General features: G+C 38.1%; 1 protein-coding gene across 4 annotated transcripts; it reads left to right on the forward strand.

Moving 5' to 3' along the window:
• Positions 1–840: 840 nt before the first annotated feature.
• Slitrk2 (SLIT and NTRK-like family, member 2) lies at positions 841–12,962 on the forward strand. Of its 4 annotated transcripts, NM_001434035.1 has the most exons (4): positions 841–965; positions 4,870–4,923; positions 5,023–5,185; positions 5,418–12,962. In NM_001434035.1, exon 4 carries the CDS (start codon positions 5,461–5,463, stop codon positions 7,999–8,001), a length of 2,541 nt encoding a protein of 846 aa, NP_001420964.1. In that variant the 5' UTR covers positions 841–965; positions 4,870–4,923; positions 5,023–5,185; positions 5,418–5,460; the 3' UTR covers positions 8,002–12,962. The 4 variants fall into 4 exon arrangements, with proteins under 4 accessions (NP_001420964.1, NP_001420965.1, XP_087455884.1 ...); NM_001434036.1 differs by lacking the exon at positions 5,023–5,185; XM_087599758.1 differs by lacking the exon at positions 841–965 and having other exon boundaries at positions 4,568–4,923.
• The last annotated feature ends 11,225 nt before the right edge of the window (positions 12,963–24,187 follow it).

Genomic DNA, 24,187 nt, shown 5'->3' on the forward strand with positions numbered 1-24,187 from the left:
CTTTGCAAAATGCTTACTACCTTCTTGAACTACACTGACTCTCTAAATGAGTGTCTGCCTTTAATAGAATCAGTCTAGACTACTAATAAAGAGGAAGAAGAAATGAGATGGGGGAAAAAAGCAAAGGAGGGGGCAAGAAAGAGGGCTCTGGCAACCTCCTTGAAGTATTAAAATAATCACTGTTTAAGGCAGGGTCTGAACAGTGCTAAGTCTTGCTTTTGTTCAAACGGTTTGTACGAATCCTCCAGAGCACTATATAATATGAAAACACCTTTCTTATCACCCTGGGAGAAGATCCTTAAATATATGCAAGCGAACTCCAGTGATTGGGTGCTTACTTGTTAAGGGAGGCAGCGGCGGCGTTACAGGAATGTATCCAACTCAGATTGCTGACTGCTTTTTCACTTGTCCGTAACTTCCACCCAGGGGATCTTAGGGTCCCCTCAGATATGATATCAAGCAAGTGTCATCCTTATTTCACTTGACCTAGTCTGACGGGTAGCACATGGTAGAAGCTGCAAGAGCTGGGCAGAGTTCCAGTAAAGAGGGGCTGACAGGCAAAAGCAGTGCTCTGCAACGCTTGTCAGACAGAGAACTAGAGCAGCGGCTCCTTTGTGGGCTGGTACATCCCCATCCGGAGTGCACAGCAGGGATATTTGATCTGCAGGGTGATTGATAAGTGCTGGAGAGGGGCAGCCATCCTTCCCTCCCTCCCTCCCTCTTCTCCTGTCTCTCTTGCCCTCCCTCCTTCTAGCCAGAAGCGCTGCTGGGTGGCGAGCTGCTCCAGCAAGGATCTGCCTACCCTGGGGTGGGTGGGTTGGGGGGGATACCGCCTGCGCTCCTCGCTGCTGTGACACTGCACGGCCCGCCCAGCTGGTACCTAGGAGGTGCTGGCTTCTGAGCCTCTCGGACGCCTATGCTGCGGGAGTCTCCTGGGGAAGATCGAGGAGGCGCGCTCTCTCTGGGTAAGTTCAGAATACTCGGGAATGCCGTGGCAACGCGACCCACGAGCCAGATTTCTTTGGCCTCAAAACGGGTATGAGCAGGGAGAGGCTAGGGTATACCTACCGTGGTCAGTCAGTCCTTTTGGATCGCCCTTTCCCCATGGTACCCTCTCCTTTTTGCTCCCTGACCTTCGGCGGGTGTGGCATGGATCCAGGAGTCCTAAAGCTAGGAAACCACAGCTGCTGCCAGGGATGACCCACACAAAATCTTCAGCTAGTGAAATGCTCTCTCCATTCACTCGCACTGTCCAAGCCCAGTGGCAAGGGCAGAGTGGCTTTCGCGAGTGCGAGGTCATCCCCTAGCATCAAGATGTTAGCCTCTAGGGTGTAGGAAAGGTGGGGCTATTCTAGGGTTGGTGCTTAGTTCTGTTCCTTTCAAAGGGGGAACTCCCTCAGAGCCCTCCATAGGGGATTAGCCTGGAGCACCCAGCAGGATGGAGAAGGCTGTGCTGGCCTGCTGGACTTCTGACCTGGCTATGGCCTAAGGACTGCAGGGATGAAGGTGGGCTCTGAGTTGCAGCCTGACCCCCTTTATAACTTGTGGGAAAAGTCAGGACACCCTGAGCTGATTAGTGACACAAGAGGCCACTGCAATGGAGTACGCATGTGAACTTCCCTCTCCTTAAGGAGAACAAACAATTTGCTTATTTAAGCATCTGCCCCTGTTACTCTTGGGTTCCCAGTTCACCCTGAACCTTTCCAGCTCCTTAAAAGCCCAACCTTTTTAGAGGTTCTTGGAGATACACTGGACGAAATGAAACTTACTTAAAAGTGTTTGTCAGATTTGAGGTTTATTTGCTTCCAATAATAGTCGTGTTTCTGAAAAGTGTCTGTGGATGCTCGAGTGTAGGCAGAAAACAGAGTGGCAGAGCAAATTGACAATTGCAGAAAGAAAATCATGGAATGAAAACCTGGCACTCAGGGTCCTTGGTGGGGCTCATCACAACTAGATTGCCACCAAGTTTCCTGTATTGTGTAAGTAGTAAAACTTTCAAGACCTACAATTCCCTAAATCTCCTCTCCCCTCTTGTCCTCTCTTCTCATCTTCTCTCTTTTCCTCTCCTTCCTTCCCTTCCCTCCCCTCCCCTCCCCTTCCCTCCCCTTCCCTCCCCTCCCTTCTCCTCTCCCCTCTTTACCTCTCCTCCCTTTCCCTCCCTCCCCTCCCCTCTCCTCTGCTCTCCTCTCCTCTCTTCTCTTCCCTCCTCTCTCCTTCCCCTCCCCCTCTTCTATCTTTCTCTTTCATTTCTAGCAAAACAATTCTGGTCTCCAGAGAATTATCTATGTCTTGCAGATTTTACTATATTTGAGAATTAATGGTAATTATATTTATTTTAGCAGTAAAAACTTTACATTTGTGTGAAATGCCCTACTGAGTTTAGGTATACAATTCTCCAATTGATATGAAGCAGTCCTGGGTTCAGTTTCTAATTTTAGCTTTTTGAAGTTACCCAAGTCAGCAAGTCACCTGGCTGAGGAATGTCCTGATCTGTAAAATAATTCTGGTCTGTTGGGTTTTGTACAGCTGTCACATTGGCTTTTACTTCAGTAAGATAACCTAATTAGGAAATGTTTGTTAAATGAAAGTCTGGGTGAATAAATCCTATCTCCCTGGGAGCAATGTACTTTTAGAAATACATAAAAAGTGCCCTTTCCTTATGAAAGAAGCCAAAGTTTGTTCATGACACATCACTCTGCCTGCAAGTAATGATACACCTGCAATAGAATGGGAGGCTATCCACAACTGCATTCGCCACTCCCAGGACTTCTGTGCTTGTCTCATGGTTGCCCTATAGCCCATAGAAGGACAATTAAAGCTCCAGAGTGAAATGGCAGCATGAAGGGGAATCCTGGAGTATGCTCAAAGGCTTTTCTTGAAAGGAGCGGGAGGGGAGAAATCCAGGCAGAATGGGGCAGGAGATCACAATTCCACAGGTGGCCTTAGTGTTGAACTTTATAGGCTGCCCCAATCTTTTTTAGAGAGGAAGGAATTTGTATAAGCTACACAGGTCAAAGATTTTTGCTTAACAGGGAGAGACGCAGTATAAAATGGGTCGTTTTCCATTCCTGAATGGCTTGTTTTGCCTGTGGCATCGCCTACCTTTCATTTTTGGCTAAGCAATGAGACCTTGCATAAATTCTGTAGCAGACTTAAAGAGGGGGTAGGTGAATCGTTTGTGCAGCAGGCACATTTAATCAGTCCCTTTCTTCACTGTTTCTTTCCCTGGGTTTTTCTGACTTCACTCTTTTCCATCAGAGGTGTCCTGTAGCTCCTCCAAGCAACAGTAGGCATTATTCACACATGCAAATGTGTTCCCCTCTTGGGACTCCTGGACCCAAGGAGTAATAATATATTAAGGAGAAAAGAGATAATGCAGGCAAAAATCCAACACCTAGGCAATTAGTAATGCTCTAGAAAGGTTATTTGAAACCAAATGCAACATCAGGGCCCCAAGGACCAGCACTCAACCAGCATTAGCAAACGGAAACAGTAAGATCCTAAAAGTAGTGACAGCATGGCCACATAGTTAGATCAAGAGCCCTGATATTCTGTGTCTCAGCTCAAGTTTTCTTTTACCCTTTTCTTCCGAGGGAGTCATTTCTCCTGCCCTGTATTCTTCCTGTTTTGTTGGGGTGGGGGTGGGAGGTGGGAAGAGGATCCCAGCCCCTCCAGCCTAGAGGGCTCAACAACTTGCCTTGGCTCCCACTCCTAGCTGAGCCTCAGCCTGGCAATGCTTTTCTGACACCCACTCCACTTCACTTTCCTCCAGGCAAAAAAGCACACGTTTAAGACTCATTATCTGGCTAAGTATAAATCTCAGGGGGAGAAGCATTTTATTTTTATTTGGATCAATCTACCAGTTAACATTGAGCTGGCTTTCCAGAGTCCAGGCGAATAGCTGTTTGGCTGGTCACCACCGAGGAAGTAATTCCCTAAGACCTGAAACAGAGCTTTCTCTGTATATAAAGTATTGATCCCCTAGGAGATCTCTTCTCACTCCCACACAGACACACTAGCGCAGGAACACCCCACTCTGCACCTAAAGCTAGAAGTCTGCCTAACTGGCATCAGTCCTGTAGCAAGAGGCAACACACACACACACACACACACACACACACACACACACACACACACACAAAGTTCCTGATAGGGTCTGGATCCCTCCTTGGTAGTCTGCCATGAGACGAATCTTAACGGCCAAGTCACTGTCCTTATGCCATGTGTAGGTGAGGGAGGTCAAGTGAAGGAGATCAGTAGGTAGGACTGGTCTGGATTTGGGGAGTTTCAGTGAGGCCAGAACTAAAGGGGGCTGGGCCGCCTGCTTGAGAAACAAACTCCTGATCAGAAGGAGCTTCTCTTGCCGCCAGCCCGACTGGAGATAGAGTAATTCTGAAGCAACTGACGCAGCTGGGAATTGAGCTGTGCAAAGCTTTCACTCACAGGCAAGGGAAGCGTCTGCCCCACCCTCCCCCACCAAGCGCCCTGGATACACTGCCCACACTCCTCTCCTCCGTGACGTCACCTCTAGTCCTGTCCCGAGGAGCCTGCAAAACCTCTCAAATTCAAACTGCTAGACGCACTGCTGCTGCTGCCACTGGATTGAAAGCGCGCGCCCAGGCTCCGCTGTGGCAACCGCCCGCAGTGACCCAGTCCGAAAAACCTTCCAATGCAATCTCACCCCTGGCTCCCCGCAGCGCAGCTTCTTTCTGTTCCAATCCTCCTCTTCCTCTCTGGCCGCCAGCCGGATTTCTAATTTCTGCGCGCCCCACCCCCCGCCCAATCAAATTAAATCAAGAAACAAAAAGCAGAGCATCCCCCACTGCAAGCGGCATCTTCCTTTACTTTGCTCTCCTTCTCTTCCCGAAGATGCTAAACTACTGGTGGACTGAAGAAGAGAAGAGCCCGGTCTCCTCCTGATGTGTGAGTACCCCCAGCCAGAGCTTTCTTTGCCCTCTCATTCTGTCCCCTCCACCAGCTCCCTGACTCTTAATTTTTCCACTCCTTTTATTCTTTGTGCAGTTTAAAAAAAAAAAGTAAAGCAATTTCTCCTGCGAGCCCAAGACAGGCAATCCGCTTGAGATTTCTTCAAAATACCCCAGGGGAGGAGGAGATGGGCCGGATTTAGTAGGACAACTCGATTACTAATGACTCCGTGGCTGGCTGTGACCCACAGGGAAATCAGGTGCAAGCATGTGTGTTCCTGGATGCGTTGTGTGGGTGTGCTGGGGGTAGTGGGTAGAGAGAAAGAGAAGAAACTGCTTTGAAATACGCAATGATTTCATTCTTCCTTGCTGCCCACCCCCTCACTCTCCCTTCCCTCCCACCCGCCTGCCTCCTAGCTTTGCCATTTTAATCGGGCTTCCTTGTTTCTTTTTTCCCTGCATCCTGCTTTCTTCCTCTGTCCCTCACTCTAGGTTTGCCTGTAAGTACCGGAGCTGACATCGAAGGTGCTTAAAAATGCTGAGCGGCGTCTGGTTCCTCAGTGTGTTCACAGTGGCCGGGATCTTACAGATCGAGAGTCGCAAAACTGCCAAAGACATTTGCAAGATCCGCTGTTTGTGCGAAGAGAAGGAAAACGTACTGAACATTAACTGTGAAAACAAAGGATTTACAACTGTCAGTTTGCTTCAACCCCCCCAGTATCGCATCTATCAGCTGTTTCTGAACGGAAACCTCTTGACCAGACTGTATCCAAATGAGTTTGTTAATTACTCAAATGCGGTGACTCTACATCTAGGTAACAATGGGTTGCAGGAGATCCGACCTGGGGCATTTAGCGGTCTGAAAACTCTCAAGAGACTGCACCTCAACAACAACAAACTGGAGGTATTGCGAGAGGACACTTTTCTAGGCCTAGAGAGTCTGGAGTACCTCCAAGCTGACTACAATTACATCAGCACCATCGAGGCAGGGGCATTCAGCAAACTGAATAAGCTCAAAGTACTCATCTTGAATGACAACCTTTTGCTGTCTCTGCCTAGTAATGTATTTCGGTTCGTCCTGCTGACTCATTTAGACCTGAGGGGGAACAGGTTGAAAGTAATGCCTTTTGCTGGTGTCCTTGAACATATTGGAGGAATCATGGAAATTCAGCTGGAAGAAAACCCATGGAATTGCACCTGTGACTTACTTCCTCTCAAGGCATGGCTGGACACCATTACTGTTTTTGTAGGGGAGATTGTCTGTGAAACTCCTTTCAGGTTACATGGGAAAGATGTGACCCAGCTGACCAGACAAGACCTCTGTCCCAGAAAAAGTGCAAGTGGTGATTCTAGTCAGAGGAGCAGCCATTCAGACACACATGTCCAAAGGCTGTCCCCTACAATGAATCCTGCTCTCAACCCAACCAGGGCTCCAAAAGCCAGCCGGCCACCCAAAATGAGAAATCGTCCAACTCCCCGAGTGACTGTGTCAAAAGACCGGCAGAGCTTTGGCCCAATCATGGTGTACCAGACCAAGTCCCCCGTGGCCCTCACCTGTCCCAGCAGCTGTGTCTGTACCTCTCAGAGCTCAGACAATGGTCTAAATGTTAACTGCCAAGAAAGGAAGTTCACTAACATCTCTGACCTACAGCCCAAACCTACCAGTCCAAAGAAACTCTACCTGACAGGGAACTATCTCCAAACAGTCTATAAGAATGACCTCTTAGAATACACTTCACTGGATTTGTTGCATTTAGGAAACAACAGGATTGCAGTCATCCAAGAAGGTGCCTTTACAAACCTGACCAGTTTACGAAGACTTTATCTAAATGGCAATTACCTTGAAGTGCTGTATCCTTCTATGTTTGATGGACTGCAGAGCTTGCAGTATCTCTATTTAGAGTATAATGTCATTAAGGAAATTAAGCCTCTGACCTTTGATGCTTTGATTAACCTCCAGCTCCTGTTTCTGAATAACAACCTGCTGAGGTCCTTACCTGATAATATATTTGGGGGCACAGCCCTCACCAGGCTGAATCTGAGGAACAATCATTTTTCTCACCTGCCTGTGAAAGGGGTCCTGGACCAGCTTCCTGCTTTTATCCAGATAGATCTGCAAGAGAACCCATGGGACTGCACCTGTGACATCATGGGGCTTAAGGACTGGACCGAACATGCCAATTCTCCTGTCATCATCAATGAGGTGACTTGTGAATCTCCCGCTAAGCATGCAGGGGAGATACTGAAATTCCTGGGAAGGGAGGCTATTTGCCCAGATAATCCTAACCTGTCAGATGGGACTGTTTTATCAATGAATCACAACACAGACACACCTAGATCACTTAGTGTGTCTCCTAGTTCTTACCCCGAACTACACACTGAAGTTCCACTCTCCGTCTTAATTTTAGGATTGCTTGTGGTTTTTATCCTGTCTGTCTGTTTTGGGGCGGGGTTGTTCGTCTTTGTCCTGAAGCGTCGAAAGGGAGTGCCAAGTGTTCCCAGGAGTGCCACCAACTTAGATGTAAGTTCCTTCCAGTTACAATATGGGTCTTACAACACCGAAACTAATGATAAAACTGATGGCCACGTCTATAACTACATTCCCCCACCTGTGGGTCAGATGTGCCAAAACCCCATCTACATGCAGAAGGAAGGAGACCCAGTAGCCTATTACCGAAACCTTCAGGATTTCAGCTATGGCAACCTGGAGGAAAAAAAAGAAGAACCTGCCACACTTGCTTACACAATAAGTGCCACTGAGTTGCTAGAAAAACAGGCCACACCAAAAGAGCCTGAGCTGCTGTATCAGAATATCGCTGAGCGAGCTAAGGAACTTCCCAGTGCAGGCCTAGTCCACTATAACTTTTGTACCTTACCTAAAAGGCAGTTTGCCCCTTCATATGAATCTCGACGCCAAAACCAAGACAGAATCAATAAAACCGTTTTATATGGGACTCCCAGAAAATGCTTTGTGGGGCAGTCAAAGCCAGACCACCCTTTACTGCAAGCTAAGCCGCAATCTGAACCAGACTACCTCGAAGTTCTGGAAAAACAAACTGCAATCAGTCAGCTGTGAAGGGAAACCATTTGCAATCCTATAGCATCAAAGGATGCAGCTCCAGACTGTTGGAAAGGCTGCCTTTGCTTTTGTTGTGTCCTCCCTTCCCCAGTGCTAATGGGAGACTGAAAGCCTTTGGGAGATGGGGTGAAGCAATGATACTGCTCTTGCAAGCTTTCCTTTAAATTATTTCTCTCTTGCTCTCCCACCCCCCTTCCCCCTTCTCTTCTTAGAGACCATCAGAGAACATGAATGTTTCTACAATGCATTTTTTTCATATATTTTTGCTTAAGTTTTGTTTCTGTTTTCTTTCTTTCTTTTTTCTTTTCCCAGTGTGGGAGTGAAAAGAAATGACAGTGAATGAAGGAATAGTAGGCAAAGTTTTCAAATGAAAATGTTTTGTAGAAGATCTCCAAAGATCTTTTGGGACTACAACATTTTTTTTTTTTGTAAATAACGGTCTATGGTATTGCCATCTTCAGTTACCAAGTATAGGCCTGGGCATCGCTACTTCGTGCTAAAGTGCCTTCGCACTTACAGACATAACTTAAATGTTGCTTTTAGCTTTGAAAATTGAAAGTATTTTAATGTGCTGTATTTTTAAAATTGAAATCAATGTAAAATAGATCTATATGTCAGCTATATTAAGTCAACGTACAGTTTGCTTGAGTTATAGATACCAGCTTGTCATCAAATGATTCTAGCTTAGGACTTTATAGATGTAAATGTAAAATATTTCCTTTCTTCTGGGTTTGTTATAAGTGATTTTATTTAAGTCAAGTAAGGGGATTTAACAGTGGACTAGAGGTAATAAGCCACCTCTGTCTGAATTAGTTATTCATTAATAAAATATATTTAACCCAATATCAGACTGAATTGAACAATTAATGCCCTTCTGTGAATCATTATTTTACACTAACATGGTCAATGTTTTAGATTATTTTCCTAATTAAGAGTACATTGCACAACTACTAGTATATTTTTCCTGCATTATATTAGATATTTTTATATATTTAAATGAAAATCTGTATTTCTAACTTTTTAATTGAAACTAATATTTTTTCTGCCTATTGCAACATTTTCTATAAACACATACCAGTAGAGGCCGCCACACACCTCATTTAACCAAGACACAAGAGCCATTAAATACCTTGAAGGAAGACTTCAAAGGTAAGGTGAAAACTTCCCACATAAGTTCTCTGCAAATTCAAGACAGCAGAGATAAAATTACATATCTCAAATTTTACTTCTTTGAGAATCAAAAATTAGACACATAATTCTTTTCAATCTTCACAAAGCAAGATTTTCCTCTTGATTTTAATTGAAACGTTAATGAGGTGCTATCAAATCATGGACTTATTTGCATCTCCAAATCCATTAACAGTTACCTAAACCCTGCAGTAAGCGTCTTTTTCCCTTCTGCCTTCTTTGGGCATGCTTTACTTGAAAATTATTCTTGTTAGCTTCAGCAAGCCTTTCGTTTTGTTCTTAGCCATCAATTATTTTAACTAACCAACTCTATATAACATTTATGAAGCCTTATTAGACTGTAAATAATTTTTAGATGCAAACATTATTGTATGACTTAAACAAACAACCTTTCTTTACAACAAAAATAGTTTTGTTTTGTCTATTGTAAATCCTTATGCAACTGGGATGGTGATCAGCATATAAAGTAGTCCAGCTTTTCAATTCCTTATTAAAGCAAGTGATGGCGTCTGAAAGAAGCACACTGTTTCCTTTTCATAAATAGGTTACTGCACATAATAATCCTTTATTATCATGTGGAGATTGAAGTGGATCCTGATAAGTTACTTTTAAAGCATTAATTTGACTAATAGTACATTACCACTATTAACAATTCATGTTACAGGCTTTCAATTAGAAATTACTTAACTCCAAATCATTTTGATTAATAATTAAAGGTGCAAAACAGACATTTTAAACAACAGAAGATAGTTGTGTCCATATATAAAAGTAAAGGATACTCAAGAAATTAAAAGGTTTCAACAATCTGAAATCTCTGGATATCTACAGTGACTGACAAATATATTCACTGTTTGCTTAAAAGTCATGATTGCCATTTATATCCATTAGCTTACAGCTGAAAATGCTGGGTCAAAGTGATCTACACATATGTTAATATATAGAAATTTTACATTCTGTTTAAGAGAAGCCAGAGTAGTGAAATAGTCAGGCATGGAGAGAGCTCCTGGAAAGCACTTCATCTTTGGCTGACATTTATATATAAACACAAGAGTTTTAAACATTTTCTTAAAGTGGATTTCCTTTGGTATAATGATCAATACATTGTACAGAGGCAGATATTTGGGGAAGTCATTGTGAAGGCAAATCAGCATATATCAAGACAGTTTTTAGTTTTTAACTGTGATTTGATCTGTTAATGACATGATTCTACTTTCGTGTTTCTTCTTATTCTCCTGAAAAGTAAACCATTCGTGTTAATGACAAAATTAGTTTATTAATCGTAATGAAATATACTTTACTTCTCATTCATTTTCATGATTTTTTTTGAAGAGGCCTCCTGGAAGAACTCAAAACCACAAATTCTTTAACTCAATAATTACTAATCATTTCAATATTTTTATGTTTCTAGATTTGTTCTTTATTTACATTTGAGTTATAAAAGCAAAACTTTCAGATGTGATACAAACGGTTTTATTTAAAAGCATAATAGCACTCCTCGTGTTTTAATCTTTACTGTCAAATGCAAGCATGAGCACTTCAAGTTTAATTACTTTATTGACATTCCCACTGGTTGTATTCTGATTTTCTTAATGTCTCAACACTTTCAAGCCTATTTTAATTTAAGGTTTTTATTTTTAACGTCTCCAGCTGAATATATTATTAATTCCTTACTATTTCACAAGCAGATTGTAATGAGTGTGAGCCTAATAAGAACAGTTCCAGACAACATAATGACATTTCTAGGACTCCACCTGGAACACAACTAGATGTCTGGCCCTATGAAATGTCAAAAAGCAATTACTCTAGATTCTACTGTTTAATTAGTTACTTTCACGGCTTCTACATATTCCAGTGGGTAAATTTGTACAAAATTCTCAAACATACTCCTCGTCAGACTTGACACCATTGCCGAGAGTATTTGATATGAACTTACGTGAACCTTGTGCCTTCTTTCCTCAGGCATTTGGTGAGTAAGAAAGAGACCTTCAATATCCTCTTTGTCCTCTGACTTCTAAGGTGACTTAATTTTTCTAAACAATTCTGTGTCATAAAGGGCTTAATATTTTAAAGATTTATAAAATATATGTAATAAATCAAAGATAGTTTCTGTCATTTCTCAAACTCTGAAAATTCCTTATGATATTATACTACACATTCCAGAAACATACTGGATTGAATGCTAGAGTGAATGAAGCCTTCCAGATGGTTCTCTTACTCACTTTCTTTCCTCATTTATTCATTCATTCATTCATTTATTCATTCATTCATGCACTCATTTAATATATCTTGAGTGCTCTTTTCCCTGGTGCCTGGATCTGTTGTGTGCTGAGGGGCCACATATTTATTATGTAAGACAGGATCTCTAATTGCCTCACATCAAGCCTTTACCCCTACTCCCACTATTACTAAATCCCCCTCCCCTACATACCTCCCAAATGTGGTAAGGAGCATAGTACAAAATAAAAAGAGAGCTTTACCTGAATGAAAATCACCCCTAGGTAGGCAGGGTGGACAGGAATGCAATGTAGAAGGTTGAGTTTTTAAATTCTCTGGACTAAAATATTAAACGGATAAATCATAGACTGGTTACCATGTAAGTGCTATTAACATACCTTTGGAATTACATAGTTAAAAGGGGGGAAATCCCACTAAAGTAAACCTAAATCACCACAGAATTAGGTCAATCATGGTCTGATGATAGCTATATATTTGTGCTATCTACATCAACTTTGTAAAGTTGAATACTAGAATTGTAAATATGAAAACCACTGATATACTTCAAGGTTTTGGGATATTTGTGTTTTAGAGGCAATATTACTATCTATTTTAGTGGCTTAAAGGGTAATATTTTGGCTTTACCTATACAATGATAAGAGACTTTAGTGTGTGAGAGAGATCAAAGTATTATGTATAAGCCTACTTTGCTTCTTACAATGGTTGTGGAAAAAGTAGTGTGCAGATTGAACTAAAAAAATATCAAATTCTATTTCAAGTGCATTAAGGGAGCTGCCATTTAGATAAAATTTGGGAATCTCTTTATGAGGCAGAAAACTATTTTATAATGCAAATAACCATTCTATCTGTTTTGTATATTTGGATTTTCAATATCAATTTTGCTTAAAACCAAGTTCATATGCATAATAAGAGTGTGTTTTGTCAGTATTGCTTGTACTATCCATTTCTTGGTTGCTAAGGGCTTATACTTAAAGTCTGCTGCAGTTTTATGTGAAGTGAGCTATCTACGATTTTGATGGCACAATAGCATTCCTGAACGTCTGGACTAGCAAGCCCATTCCAATACCATTGAACACAGGACTCTTGCTCAGCAGCCTCTCCCCTCCCAAGACTTTGTTTCCTTAGAAGGTAGAATGACTCCTGTATTCACACCTATAAAGTGCTTAGAGATACAGGTTTTATAAAACAAAATACATATGTTACTATGTAAACATACTGAATTGCATGTGTGTTGGAAATTTTTAGCAGTATTTTAGCTTGAAAGTATGTGTAAAATTCTGTTAGACTTAGTTGCAAATAATTGTTTTCAAGTTGTTGGAATAAATGACAAACGAAACAATTTATTATGTAAATAAATTCTTGTGCCAAATAGTGACATTGTTTAAGAAAATAAATGACATATTTTGGGCTGTTAATAGGCAAATGAAGTACTGAAAATGTGATCAAATTATATTGTATTTTATTGGATAAACTGTTTAGTTATTTTATGCTGTAGTTAGCTTTTAGTTAATAAATAAATATCACTAAAATGCAAATTTTGGATTAGTTAGAAAAGTCTTTTTTGAATTTCTTTTTAGAGACAGGATTCTCCTGGCTACCCTGGAACTTGCTATTTATATCTTGCTGGCCTCAAACTCACAGAGATCTGTCTACCTGCCTACTCCTCCTGAGTGCTAAGATGAAAGGTTTGTGCCAACATACCCAGTCCTAGTTTTTTTTTTAATCTTAAGAATTAAGGACGAGTGTGAGAGAGCTATTCTGTTTGACTCGACATGTGCTGTTCTAGTGCTTATAAAGGAACATTTTTATTTTTTAGGTAATTATGGTTTTCATGTTTTGTATAATGTGAGATTTTAAAAATATTAATATTTCTCTATGAGTGTTTGTTAGTATTGTATTTGAAAAGTAAAAGCAAACAATAATAACAAAACAATACACATAGATGTCTCTCTAGAAACTCAAACAATACTTACTGACTTTCCAGTCCCTGTACCACAAACATTCACTTCTATTTGGACTCTGTTTTTGATCATAATCTTTTATAATACCACACATGAGCTAACAAGTTCATATTTTAAAAAGTAAAAGAATGATTGATATACAAATATAAGTGCTATTAATTATATTTCTTAAAAAATGAGAAGACAAGAAATGAGAAGACAGATAAAAATTTGTTCCTGTGATTATGGTGATATTTTGAAAGTGACTCCCTGGACGACTTGTGTTTGGAAGATTCAGAGCATATCTTCCATATATGGTCTATTAACAAGTGTGAAACAACAAAGGCTTTGAAATCCCTGGAGAAGATATGAGGACTTAAAAACAGATTAATTATTTTCTGTTAAGGTTATAAATATATGCACAATATGGCCTGGTTATTCATATACCATTTACAGGGTACCTGACAATTGAAACATCCATATTTGAAAGTGTTTTGTTAAGCCATAAAAACTGTTATTAGCACAGATTACTTAGTCATTGGTAATATCAGGAGGAACATGTTTGTATCTATTAACAAGTCTATATATGACAGCAAAAACAAAAATAAAGCTATCAAGATAGATTTAGTTATTCCAGAATCCAGGCTAGAAGTGTACTTGATTAATGTTCCCCTGGGAAATTGCTTTGTAAACAGTGTCACATCATTTTTAATTTCATTTTAAAATGTTATTTTACATTTAATGTATAGAGGCAGTTTGTCCTAATTATCTGTCAGATTATTACCTGAAATTTTTGGAACATTTTGATCATGACAGAATGTTGACAAAAATCTAGTGATCTATGGTACTGTCTAGCTCACAAACCAACTCCCAGAAGGGCAGCATAATTGAATTAATTAATTAATTCTTAATGGATTCCATTTAATGTCAAGCATTTTCCTTTCATATTGTTATCACTAGATAATAAAAATTGGCTTTAGTGAATGGATGAGTGAATTGCTGAGATGCTGATTCTTAGATTCTGTGAGTTTCAACTTTTTCTTTAGTCTTCATATAAGTGTATAGTACAGTTCATAGTAACCATGGATGATTGGCTGTTTTAGGAACTATTTAATTATAAGGTGTTTACAGCATAATACACACACACACCACAGACACATATATAAATATGCATACACATACCACATACACATACCACACACACACACACACACACACACACACACATTGACACACAGCACACATGCATACACACCCCATATGGGAACAGAAGAGTAGTTAGGCTAATAAGCAGGAAAAATTTATCAAACATTTACATAAAATGGGGTCCAAATTTTAATGATACTATGATTTGTTCATTGAACTCAGTGGTATCATTCTAAAGCTCAAAGTAGCTTTAATGATCAGTTATGGGACTGTCATTGGTTGTAGAAAACAACGGATTAGGAATTGAGTAAAATTTCACTTTGACAAGCTTAAATGATAAATTTTTTCAGACTCTAACCGGCTTCTTCAGTTTTCCAGATAGGAGATGGTCAAGCCTATATAAAACACCAATTCTGTCAGAAAAGAGGGGTTTCAAAAGTGTTATTGATACAGAATAAGAATCTATAGGTTGTATTTCTTTGACATGAGTCCTACAATCTGAGGTCCTGACCTTAAAGAGACTGTAAAGTTGCCAAGACAATCGTAGATCTCACTGGACATTAACTTTTCAGATGGAATAGTAATGGACTGAATGAACTTAATGGATCCCTTATATTTGGTTATTTAATGATCTAGGCCACAATAAAATGGTTGCTACAATTAAAAGGACAGTCGGGCAATTATTATTCAAATAGGAAAATCTCTTACTTTTCGCAATAGAACTCTATTTTGAATAGGGTTCTAACCTTATTCTTTCTCTACAGAACTTAAATGCATAATTTATCTCAGGTTAACATTTCTTTATAAATTTAACTTAAAAGGCTTAAACACTTTTTAAAAACTTATCATATATGTGTGTGGGTGGGGTAGGCATTAAGAGTTTACCACATATTTGCTTTTCAATAGGATTACCTTTTCTATTATGAATGATTTTAGCTATTTTGTGTGGTCACTAAGCAAATTAACATTTGAATCAATCTAGGAAGACCATATCATCATATAAAGGAAAAACAACATATCACCCCTGAATTGTTCATCATTGCCCACTTTTAGTCAACATTTACAAATTTTTAACGTGAAAGATACTGATGGACCATTCGACAAATCAGTTGAGTTTGAGAAATTCAGTGATTCATTCCAGTGAGCAAGGCACTTAGCTGACAAATGGTCTGAGGTCTCTTGTTGATCATAAATTTCAGTCATAGTTTTAATGCTGGGCTAGTGAGTTCTTATCCAAACAATAGATTTTAACTGGAAACAAAGAAATAAACACTTCAACTTTATAATGTTTTGCTGTCATATTATTTTAAGACTGGAAAAAACCCATCAAAAGTTCTGCTCATAATTTCCTTCTGTCTTGTTAAATAATGTTATTAAAGGAAGTACAGTTTATCCTTATCCAGAAAACCCTTCAAAGTACAATTAAAAGAATACTATTTAGTTATTAACCATTTAATCTAAGTATGATTACATATGCAATATCTAACTTGAATATTTAAAGCCATTCTTTTTTTTTTTTTTTTTGGTTCTTTTTTTCGGAGCTGGGGACCGAACCCAGGGCCTTGTGCTTCCTAGGCAAGCGCTCTACCACTGAGCTAAATCCCCAACCCCTAAAGCCATTCTTTTTAAACTGCATTATTTAGATTTTGTTTTTAGGAAGTTCACTTTTTGTACAAACATGAAATCAGAACACAAGATAAATTAATAATTCTTCTCTTTACAGATTAAAATGGGACAAAGCCTTGGCATTGTTTCTGTTTTGTTTTGATTTTGTTTTTTTCAATCAGATTTCCTGCATTTATCACCAGAAGAAACTTACTACAGTCTCAAATGATTTATAGTACAGTCACAATTTTCTCTTGCCTCCTGTGCAAATGAAACTTTTCCCAAGTCTGGACAAATATTTTCAATATTTTAAAACAAGATTCTGTCTTGGTTTCTTTTTAAATCCTGCTGATTCTTTCTTGTGCTCTGATTGAGAAGAAGCTGAGGCCAGTAATAGGCACATTCAACCTCTTATTCTTACACACTAGGACCCCCACAATAATGATAAATAACATAAAAGCATTTTCTAAATTTTGATTAAGCAAAATGCAAATGTATTTTCATTCATTAAAATACTAAATCACTCTCAAGCTGGAAACATTACATTTTTGACAAATATCAACCTGTTCTACACATTTTAAAAATTACCCTAAAAATTCTAATGCTCCTTTTGTCTTTAATAAACTCTTAACATTTTTCTTTTCCCATGGGCTTATTGAAGCTTTTAAATATTAAAACTGTGTGAATTAATTTACACAGAGTATGTGTAATTTCTGGTAGCCCTTATGTGGTACCAGATTGTCTCTAAAATGTGATTTATGGAATGCTCACTATGTGCTGAATACTCAAACATTTGCTGGCACATCTAAAACAAATCCACAAGTGTTCCTCAAGGCCAAGTGTGTATTCAACACTGGGGCAAGATGCTAGAGCTAATGGAAAATTCACTAGCTACCAAATCTTCTTAAGGTCATCAGGATACCAGGAAAGACTTGAAATAAGACTTATTAAAATAATAAAAACCTGAAGTAAGACTTAATAAAATAGTCAACAGATTTATAACGAAATGGGTAAAGTGATTTATTTATCTTTAAAAAGAAGAAAAGATCAATAAGGACTGGACTAGGGGTTGGGGATTTAGCTCAGTGGTAGAGAGCTTGCCTAGGAAGCGCAAGGCCCTGGGTTCGGTCCCCAGCTCCGAAAAAAAGAACCAAAAAAAAAAAAAAAGATAAGGACTGGACTAGTGTTTCTTTGAGAAGGCTCTTGGAACAGAGGGATACCAATAAAGCGTCTAAAATTTCAAGGGTTTGGGGCATTATGAAGCTTGAAAATGAAGACACGAATAAGCATACGCAGAAAAGTGAAGAAGATGGTATGGCAAGCTTAATTTATCTTTGATGGTTCTGAAAGGCAGATGAAGTTTAAACTCACTTCCATAAATCACGGAAGGCTTTTAAAGCAAAATAAAGATTACAGAATGCTTAAGATTTGCAAGAGGCTGGATGTATGTATATATGTATGTATGTATGTATGTATGTATGTATGTATGTATGTATTTCATGTGCATTTCTCAAGGTAACTTTTGTGGTTACCAAATGAGACTTCAATATCTGTGTTTCAATAAGGAAACTGAGGTTTCTGAAGTTCTAGAGCTAACTGCAGTGACCTACCTGAGTATTTGTAGAAGGCAAGTGGCTCAGTAGAGCCAGCACAGAAATTTAAGACTTGGCTCTGTCATGGCCAGTTCTGTGACCTTGGACAAAACACTTAACTTCTCTGGATCTAATTTTTCTCATCCAAAGCAAGTCACATTGACCATTTTTACCTTACAGAATTGTTATATGGATCAGTAAGTTAATATTTGACAAATAAAATATTTCTTATACAAAATTAATGTAGCAAATAGGTCATTTGAAACCAGTTCTGAATGAGTTTTAACTCTTGTCTTGTCTAGTCCACTGCTGGGTCTTACTGCTTTAACAGAGAATCTGTGAACCATCTGGGAAAAAAAAGAGTTGAAGATTTCAGCAGAGAGGGTACTAGGGCCAGGAACTGTTTTGTTCATGTAGCACTAAGGGAGTGAATCTCTGCAATTATCTTCCAGAAATATAAAGGTGAGAGATTCTGCTTATATATTCAACCACTGACTGGGCTGTCTACAAATTGAGCATACAGATTGATCTTTTTGAGAGTCATATTTAGTAACACATCCATCACTTATCATCAGTAGATTCTTAGCAAGATAATATTCAGACTCCAAGGAAAAGGCATAAGGTAAAAGAAGGTTTTAAAAAAAGGAGACACTTACAGAACTTTAACGATGAGAATAGTCATCTAAGACCACTTGGAAAGGAATTTATTAGGCTTCTCTGATATTTACAAACCATGGGTTTGTATGGGTAAATACTGAATTTCTTAACATACAACTTATATAACCATGTACAAGGACTCAAGTTTAGATGTTTCCTGTACTTAGCTTAATGTCCCACTGCCTTGGTAGCTATAAAAGTTATGACTCATTATTTCTAAAAGACAAAAATTCACCATATAAACTGGACTAGCATTGATTCTATGAGAATCCTCCTGACTCTGCCTTCCAAAGGCTGAGATTATAGGTGTGTACTAGCTCTATGAATCTTTTTTAAAGGATTCTGTTTGTTTTGTTTTGTTTTGTTTTGTTTTGTTTTGTTTTTCTATGCACTAAGACTTCTAAGTTACATAACCCCTCCTTGGTTCATGACACCAATGACTCAATTAACTTGCCACATATTCTTGCCTAAGGCAGAGCTATTTCTAATATTTTATGACTATCATACAACCCCGTATTTGTGTGACTGCCTATGTCTTATTACATTGTCCCCTCCTTTGACTTCTTGAATTAAACGTAATTGTGGATGCTTTGGCTTTTAGGCAATTTTAATTTACATTTTCTCCAATGTTTTTAAGAGTCAGAGTGCGTATAAAGTTAAAGCTATGAGAGTCAGAGGGTGACATTTGTCTGATTGGTGCATAGCCTATTATCTCCATTGTATATTGCTGGTGAAAGTAGCTAGGTGTTTTTGCTGTGTGAGAAGAGAAATTGTGTTTCTGTAGGGTAGAGAAAAATGATTTGGTATGGTTTGAGTATATTTCTTAAGGAAACACTTTTGGACTTACAAATTTTCCTACTATCTCTGCCCCTGCTCCCTAAGAATAACTTAAAGTGAGGCCAGATTTCACTCACAAGTTCATACCTAAAATGAGTGAGTAATATTTTTTGCATTAATAATATGAAGAAACTTGTCAAAGAGAAAGGAGCTTAGAAAAGTTGACACAGTAATTCAGAGCATGGGTGGAAATGATGAAATCTTGATTCACAGGATTAGGATATTTCGATTACATTCTATTGCATAATTGTAAATGAAATTGTTTCAAAAAAGCCTTTGAGAATTTCTATTAAATGGCACCTAGATAAGCTTTCATAGTTATTCATAGCAAAGCTCCTTAAATAGTAAATTATAAAGGTCACATCCTGACAACTTTGTACAAGCAAAAACTCCCCTGACACCCATGCAGAAATTTTGATCAAACATTTTCAGGTACATAGGAGAAATTCACTGTCACACATCATAGCTACCTTAGAAGCCCAAAGAATTCAGTACCTAGGGTCTGTAGACTATAAATCAGTCTTTTGTTTATATCTGACCCACTAAATAAAGGCCTCACTCAGAATGCAAACAAGTGAGTTGTACTGACAACATTGTTTTTATTGCTGTATTTGGTCTTTGGGACCTAAAAACGCATAAGTTATAGAAAGTACTAAAAACACTGGTGGGACCAAAATGTCTGTACTATATATATCTTTGGCTCAACAGTTAGGGTTTATGTTCATATTTTAAAATAGAAGTACTCAGCACATTGCCTACTGATCACTATCCTAATAAAATCCCAATAGTTTCAAGCAGTGCAAAAGCCCTAAGCCTATGGGAGATGCTGACTGCTTTGTTCCCTCAAACGTGAAAGGGGTGAAGTTTTAAGCACCAAATTCTCATTCTGTTTCAGGACTGGTCAGACGGCTATAGATTCAGAAAGCCTTGTCCTGTAACAGATAAAGGATGCTGAATCACAATAGAGAGCCCCTTCAGGATTTAAAAAATGTGTAGCATTATCTTTTTGTGTTTCATGTTAATGTATTCTAATAATTCTAACATTATCAAACTTTATTAGTGATTACTAGACACAATATAACCTATAAAATTTTGCAAGATTTAAATAGTAACTTGGGTTTCAGGCTTATTCCTTTTTATGGACAAGGAATTCTTTAGTTATCGGAAGGTATAGTAGGAAGGCTGGAGAGATGGGTCAGTGGTTAAGAGCACTGACTGCTCTTCCAGAGCTCCTGAATTCAATTCCCAGCAACCAAAGGTGGCTCACAACCATCTGTAATGGGATCTGATGCCCTTTTCTAGTGTGTCTAAAGACAGCTACAGCGTACTTATATAAAATAAATATAATAGTTTCAAACTAGCAATGCAGAGGCTCAGCAGTAGAGCATAGGCTGCTCTTCTGAAGACACAGGTACAAATTTTACATCTAGAAGGATGCTCATAACTCCACTTTTGGGGATCCAATGCCTGTTTCTGGTTTCCATGGGCACAGGCAAAATATTCATATATCTAACAATTATCTTAAAAATAAAAGCAATTGGGGCTGGGGATTTAGCTCAGTGGTAGAGTGCTTACCTAGGAAGCACAAGGCCCTGGGTTCGGTCCCCAGCTCCGAAAAAAAGAACCAAAAATAAATAAATAAATAAATAAATAAATAAATAAATAAATAAATAAATAAATGCAATTATAGTATGGCTTTAAAAATAGCAAGCTCTTTTCTTCAGTGATGTAGCCACTGAAGAGCTGCCAATGCTCTAATAAATAACCTGTCAACTATGTTCCTGCAAGTATTTAAACTCAATGAATCTTACATATAAAGACAAAATTGATGTATAAATGTGAAGGGAACATTTTGGAAGAGGCTTTAAGGCAAAAGAGGTTGGGGAGATGAGGGGATAGTGGGGAAAATGATTATAGTTCATTATATATATTTATGAAACTGTCAACGAATAAATTCATTAACTAACTCAAGCCATGTTTGATGCTGCCAAGGGCAACCCTATAAGTGACAATGACATTGAAGTCTCCTTGGACAACATTGACCCTTGGACCAGATGAGAACTCAAAATGGATAATTCCACAACAGGCTTTAAAAACTAAGATCTAGTTTGCACAATTTACAGGAAGCATATGAATTAAATTTTAGATGAAATTTCTACAGCTTTATAAATTGTGCAAATGAGTTTTATTCAAAGCTAATAATACATATCTATATATCTATACACACTAATATATACACATTATATCTACATATATTTCAGATGGGTAATATACCAAAGTTATAACATAGTTTGACATAATCAGATGATTTTTAAAAACCAATAATTATGTTTCTGAAACACAAAAGTCTCTGGCAATTTACTTTTTTAACTATACTAGAAAGTATTTTAAAATTTTAACTGATGTTAAGAAATCTATGAAAATAAAGGTCAGCTAAAATGAAAACATATTTCTTTTCAATTTTTGGAAGAAAGCACGAGTCTGGATAAAAGACTTTTATTTCATTTATTAATTAAATTTGTCTATGGTAAACACTAGCAAGAACAGATGGGGAAAAGAGGATTAAAATATGGATAATTACTTTATGGTCCTCAGGGATAAAGAAAAGGTCTTTTCACTTATAGCTATTATACAAAATGATATTTTCTCAACATTTTCATTCATAATGTTTCCTAGAGTGTAAAGTTTGTCTTCCAAAGGCTTAAGTTAATGCCCACATGACTATGTAAAAATACTTTTCTCATTTATTATATTTTCTTTTCTCAGGCCTGTGGTAAACTTAGAGGCCTCATTATACTATATGGAAATAAACTGATTCCCAAATGTAAAAGAACTATTTTGAATGCTGACTAAAGTTCACAGCCAAACACCTTCCTTCTTTCATTCATTCATTCATTCATTCATTCATTCATGTAATAAACATTTATTAAACTCTATGCGAAACTCTGACTCTAATCCTCGAGGAGTTCACACTCAAGGGATGCAGAAAGCCATGCGTGAAACAAATGCTGATGCAGAACTGTAAATGAAAAGAAGGCTGTGCTGGATGTACTGAAATAAACAAGAAGCAGCCACTACTTCATTTGGATCTAGCTAGGAAGGTTCAGTAAAAGATGTACTAGAGTTAGACCTAGAAGGTTGAGTAGAATTGTAGTAACTGTAAATAATGGAAAAAGGAACACTAGATAGAAACCAATTTGTAGGGCAGGCTTGGATTCAGCAAAGGGAGGTAGGCTTTAAATGCCACATTAAGGAAACAAGTTAGTGTAGCTCTAAAGAGATATTAACATGCTCAAGTCCCAATTCAGAAATTGCATTTCCTTACCTTGGATGATAGATTAGGGTAAGGAGAAAATACAATTAAGAATACAAGAAAAAAGACCTCGAATACTGAAAATTCAGGGACAGAAGGTGCTGATGAGGAAGAGAGACAAGGAATGGGAGAAGCAGTTCTCAGTGACCTTTGCAAAACTAGAAAAGGATACAGTTAAGATCCTTCTAGGACCTTGTATGTGGCTATCATATAAGATACTCACATACATTTAACTAAATCTTTATATAATTGTTGAAAGCTAGTCAAGAAAAGTATTAACTAAGTTGATAGACTTGTTTTTGTGGAATTCCGAAACAGACATTTTCTCTTTCATATACAGTGAAAGACATTTTTAGATAAAAATATTCCTTCAGAATGACCATATTAACAATAGACTTCTACAAATGTACTAATTAGGAAGTGTGCTAACAGTTCTTTCATATCACAACTATTAGCTAATACTCTTTCTTTGACGTTGACATATATTGTATAAATATATGAAAATGTAAAAGTTTATGGAATATGGAAAACATAAAACATGCAAATTTATTATAAAACTTAGATTATTTACTAGAGATGAACAATATAGTTTAGATGTGAGTGATACATTATAAATATCAAAACTTAGGAAGCATTTATGTACAGATTTATAATTTAGCTAGAAGTTACATTTAATTCTTATTTTTGTGACTTAAAAAACCATGCACATTTCATACTGAAAGCAGTATCCCATAAGACTCTGGATCTATTACAATGTTTTACTGAATATTTTCTAAAATGTATCCATTTTATTATTATACAAATATCACACTGTCTAGATTTGGTAAGCGTGTGAATTCTGCATGTATGAGCCAGACAGGGTGGTGATCCTCATAAAGGTCGGGGTAGGGAAGTGAAAGTCATCAATGCCAATCACTATGTTGTTCTCAGTTTGGTTTTTAATCACAGCCATACAGCTCCATAAGGAACTGGTGTCATAACTATCTGCTCATTTATTCAAATGATATTTATTGGGTGCTTCTTCTTTGGTGGGCATTATGCTTGGCACTAGACGCATAATGGTAAAGAAAAGAAAAACAATACTCTCATAGAGCTTTCTGTCATGTAGTGAGCACATGAAGTACAATGAGTAGAATGCTAGGATGTGGTTAACTAGAGACTGGATGTTCCCATGATGTGATGGGTACTTCAAATTTATAATACATGGACAAGTGTGGTATGTGTAATAGCTAGGGGAGGAATGTTGGAGACAGTCAGACAGAGACTGAGAAAGAAGCAAAAACATGCTTATTTAGGTTTTGCCTAAATACTATCACATCCTCTTAGTCATCTAAGAAAAGAAACAAAGAATAAAGGGAGACAGAACAAATGCAAACAGTCACACCTCCTTTCAGAAGCTGTCCTAATTCCTCCACACAAGAAGTGACTCTTGAATAATTACAGCTCTCAACTGTGGACAGTTTCTTCCAATTTACGAGTATATTCTTTCATGACCCTCAAAATAAAGAAAATCTCACACAATAAAAAAAAAATCACTTCCTCCTTTTAGATAAATTGAAGAAAATCTATGTTCATTCTCCTTAAACACCCTGACAAAACAGATTTACCAGAATTATGTATAAAGGCTAGGGGGTTGGGGTGGGTGGGATGATGGCAATGACCTGCTCAAG

The sequence above is a fragment of the Rattus norvegicus genome, chromosome X, assembly GCF_021556685.1.
Source record: "Rattus norvegicus strain SHRSP/BbbUtx chromosome X, alternate assembly SHRSP_T2T, whole genome shotgun sequence".
NCBI lineage: Eukaryota > Metazoa > Chordata > Mammalia > Rodentia > Muridae > Rattus > Rattus norvegicus.